Source organism: Camelina sativa, chromosome 14 (genome assembly GCF_030686135.1).
Source record: "Camelina sativa cultivar CO46 ecotype springtype chromosome 14, ASM3068613v1".
NCBI classification, from domain to species: Eukaryota; Viridiplantae; Streptophyta; class Magnoliopsida; order Brassicales; family Brassicaceae; genus Camelina; species Camelina sativa.
The window spans coordinates 17,746,733-17,751,488 of NC_141893.1; the positions used below are offsets into that span (position 1 = coordinate 17,746,733).

Below are 4,756 nucleotides of genomic sequence, written 5' to 3' on the forward strand. Positions count from 1 at the left end.
GTCTCTTGCCAACACCACCTCATTCACGGGTAAAACATTATCTAGACCATTTCCTACAAGCGTATCAGCCGACAACCACCTATTAACCCAAAATCTTATAATTCTGCCATCACCAATAACCCAACTATGACCTGGTCCAATTACCTCTCGCAAGCCAGCCCCCACACTCCTCCATGTTGAAGGTGAGTTACTCTTCACTCCAGTCCACGTTGTATCTTGGATATGACCAACTTTATAATTGCTTTTAACCACTCTTGCCCACAGTTTATCCTGGTCATTTATTAATCTCCACCCCATCTTTGCTATAAGTGCCTTATTCATATCCTTGGCAGCTCTAATACCCAAGCCTCCTTCACATTTAGGCAAACAAACCTTATCCCAGGCCACTAAATGTTGTTTACGCTTATCTGGCGTACTACCCCACAAAAATGATCGAGAAACCTTGTCAAAACAAGCTAGTGTAGCTTGTGGAAGGATTATGGTCAAAATGGAGTGTATTGGTATAGACGATAACACAACTTTAGTTAACGTCAGCCGACCTGTGAAGCTAAGAACCTGACTCTTCCACCTAGATAATCTCGATGAAACTCTCTCCAAAATGCTTCCAAATGTATCCTTATACATGCGCTTGTGGAGAATATGCATTCCCAAATACTTCCCCAAATCTCTAGTTGACTTGATTCCACTTTCATCACTTATCAGTTTTTCCAAATCTCTGGAGACATTATTTGAGAAAAGTATTTTCGACTTCTCAAGACTGAATTTCTGACCAGAAGCTATACAAAACTTCTCCAACACACCCCTGATCACTCTTATTTGAGCTACTGATGCTTCCGCGAACAGGATGAGGCTATCAGCAAAACAAATATGAGAAAGCTTTGGTCCTCCTCTAGACAGACTTATCGGTTTCAACTTCTTATCAACCTCAGCCAAATCTATCATGTGACACAACCTCTTCATACACAAGAAAAATAGGTATGGAGATAAGGGATCCCCTTGTCTTAATCCTCGCTGCGGTTTAAAAGAGTCTGTCTTCTCACCGTTCCATAACAAACTCATAGATAGCCCCGAAACGCACTGTAATATCCGACGCACCCAGATTTCTGAAAAGCCTACTATTAACAGGGTGTCCTCTAAGAAATCCCATCTGATCCTATCATATGCCTTTTCAAAATCAAGATTCAACAACATCCATCCTTTTCGGCTCTTCTTCCGCCGCATAGAGTGTATAGCTTCTTGTACCACCACTATGTTATTTGTACTTAATCTCCCGAGAATAAAGCTAGCCTAAGCTGGCCCTATAAGCTTCGACATCAAAGTCTTAAGCCTCTCCACCATGGTCTTGGTAATAGTCTTAAATAAGACATTACACAAGCTAATCGGCCTAAACTAGTTTATCCGATCCGGCTTAACTACTTTAGCAATCAGAACGAGTAAAGCATCATTAGTATACGGTGGTAGATACCCTGTGTCGAAGAACCCTAGCACAAACCTCACCACTGAATCTCCAAAAATATCCCAGCATTTATGATAAAATTTAGGTTGGTAACCGTCTGGTCCAGGAGATTTAAAACTCCCCATGCTCTGAACCGCCTTCTCAATATCCTCAGTTGTGATTGATTTACTCAACCACAAACAATCTTCCTGAGTGAGCCTTGGAAAACCAACGCTTGGCAAACAATCTACTACCGCATCAACATCATTCACAGAGTACAAACGTGTGAAAAATTCAATCGCAAGCTTCTCTAAAACCTGTGGATCAGAAATCCACTTGCCTTCATCATCTTTCAAGCTGTCAATATGATTTCTCCTTCGCCGAATAATCGTGGAAGTATGGAAAAACCTTGAGTTCCTATCTCCCATGTTTATCCATTTCTCTCTTGATTTTTGAAACCAAAACAACTCCTCCTGTTCCAGAACAACATCAAACTCTTTCATGAGTTCAGTCTCCTTAGCAAGAAGCGCATATGTCTGATTAATGTCCAACAAATCCTGAACAGCATTAATCTACCCCATTAGCTGTTCTTTACGCCTCTGAACATCTCCAAAAACCTCCTTATTCCATTTTCTTAAAACTGACCGTAACTCCAAGAGTGCTTAAGGAGTTTTTAGCTAACCATTCCAGGATGTGGACACAAGCTCTTTAAAACTAGAATGTGTGAGCTATGCCGCCTCAAAGCAAAAATTTATTCGTCGGGGATCCAACTTAACCTCTGGCGGAAGTTGCACATACAGAGGCGCATGATCTGAAGCTAGAAAAGGGAGGTGCTTTACTGTTGCTTCCTGCCATTGTAACCTGGTTTGCGCACAACACAACACCCGGTCCAAATGCTTAGCATCAAACCCTCGCCTCCACGTAAACTGATTCCCATGAAACCCCAAATCAATTAAAGATAGATCGTTGATCCGTTCTCTGAAAGCCAACGAATCTGCTGAGAGCCGACCATTCCCACCCGTTCTCTCGTCTACCCGCACTATCGTATTGAAATCTCCCACAATCATCAGCGGACCAGAGATTCCACTAATAACCTCTTTCAACTTAGCCCATAATTCACTTTGGCGACTAACAGTTGGAGCCACATATATCACAACCAGATTAAAAACCTCCAAGCCATTAACAATTTTAACCTGAATAAACTGTTCCGAAGAATCTACTACTTTGACCTCACCAACAACAGACTTCCACAGTAACCACAATCCTCAACTCTGGCCAACTGCATCTATCTGAAACGTGTTCTCAAATCCCAACCCCCGACATATCCAATCTGTCTTACTTCCTCCTGCATGAGTCTCAAACAAGGCCATCAAATCTGTGGGAAAACGCTTCAAAATGTATCTTACCTATCTCCGAAAATTGGGTTTATTTTCCCCCCGACAATTCCATAGCAAGCAATTCATAATGATCCTTTCTATCACGATTAGAACTACCGGGGCACCCAACTATGCAGCAATAATCCCCGTCTCCTCCCCCGACGATTCACTCCACAAAATCTTGAGGTTTTTGGATGATCATGACATCGACATGGATGATCATGAAATATACAGGAATTACGTTTTTGGGTACGAAATCTATGATTTTAGCTCTAATCCATGGAGGGTTCTTGATATCGCTCCCCACTGGGATATAGATTCTTATCAACGCGGTGCGTCTTTGAAGGGAAACACATACTTTATTGCTAAGGACAAAATAATATTTGAAGAGGATGGAGAGATACCAGAGCCGGCAGACTATATACTCTGTTTTGATTTTACAACGGAGAGCTTCGGACAGTCTCTTCCTCTCCCGTTTCAGCATTTTCGTTTCGATGTTGGAGCTCTATCTTCTCTTAGAGACGAGAAACTCGCTGCATTATATCAGAGCGTGGATAGATCAGAGGTGGAGATTTGGGTTACAACTATGATTGAGCCCAATGCTCTGTCGTGGAACCCTTTCTTAAAAGTTGATATGAACAAACACTATGGTTCTGGTTTTCATTTTCACTATGACGGTGGCAGTTTCTTCATAGACGAGGAGAAGAAAGTCGCCGTGGTTTTTCACTTTGACGAATCCGAAATGACCCGCTATAAGGATGCAGCTTACATCATTGGAGATGATGGGTACGTTAAAAAAGTGTGTCTTGGCGAAACTGTGAATCAAGGAGCATCTCTCAACTTCAGCGAATATGCGGCTTCTTGCCCACTTGTGTGTTGTGGCTCTTTTGTTCCAAGTTTAGCACATCTCAACCAACTTGCAGGATTCAAAAAGGAAAGAGAAGAAGAGGAGGCGAACCAACAAGCACTCGCGAACAAGAAGACTCACTATTAATCAGTATTCAAGAAAGCGCTAGGCGGAATCTGGGCGGTGACCCAACGCCTAGTGCCTAGAACGCTTAGTCGGGGCCTAGACGGTTTTTAGGCGGTTTAGGCGTTTACAACATAAAACATTATATATATAATTATATTAAAATATATGTTATAAAAATAAAAAATTTATAAATTATAAACAATGGTAAGAAAAATACATTTATTTAAGTTATATTAACAACATATAAATATTTATAAGTATGTATATAGATATAAAATATAATAATTTAATTATATGTAATTTAAAAATCAAAAATAAATATTAAAATAAAATGTATGTAATTTTAAGCGGGTTAGGCAGTCATCTAGGCGTCTGCTGAGCGCCTAGCACCTAGACGGCGCCTAGGCGACCGCCTAGACCGCTTTCTTGAACACTACTATTAATTAATAGCTTTTTCTTCTTATTTCTTTTGCATCTCTTTTCATTCGTCTTTGTTTTGCATTGTCCTGTGGACACAATGACCCTTATTCTTGTTTCTGTTACAGTTTTAGCGGATCAGACATTATACAGATGTTCTTGTTCTGACTCCCCTATATTCCCCCACTCATTTTTAGTCATTTATCTCTCTCAGGTGTACTACTTGGTTACTGCATTCTGCATTTTAATCTTTTTTTTACCCTTGTGTTTCCTTATTTTGTGATATTCAAGGGTTTTGTTGTTTCTTGTTTGTCACAATGTAAGCATATTATATAAGTTAAACTAGGTGATATACCGGTTGTTGTATACTATGTTATGATAATTAATTTAAACTTATTTAATAATTATAAAAAAAAAGAAGCATAACAAATAAATTTCACTTTCAATAGCATTTTTGACACTTTTTTTTTTAATTCAAATCATACAATACCAAAATACATCACTTATTCAAACATAATTAGACTGTACATACATATCTCTTGAATTTCTTCATTT

At 39.6% G+C, this 4,756-nt stretch overlaps 1 protein-coding gene and 1 pseudogene across 1 annotated transcript; one reads left to right on the forward strand and one right to left on the reverse strand.

Moving 5' to 3' along the window:
* Window positions 1-1,389: 1,389 nt before the first annotated feature.
* On the reverse strand, window positions 1,390-2,720 carry LOC147928353 (uncharacterized). Its single transcript, XM_087486102.1, has 3 exons — window positions 2,665-2,720; window positions 2,212-2,563; window positions 1,390-1,971 (listed from the first exon to the last, which is right to left on the reverse strand). The coding sequence occupies exons 1-3, from the start codon at window positions 2,718-2,720 to the stop codon at window positions 1,390-1,392; spliced, it is 990 nt and encodes a 329-aa protein (XP_087342228.1).
* A 179-nt stretch (window positions 2,721-2,899) lies between these two features.
* LOC104743782 (putative F-box protein At3g20030 pseudogene) lies at window positions 2,900-3,805 on the forward strand (annotated as a pseudogene).
* The last annotated feature ends 951 nt before the right edge of the window (window positions 3,806-4,756 follow it).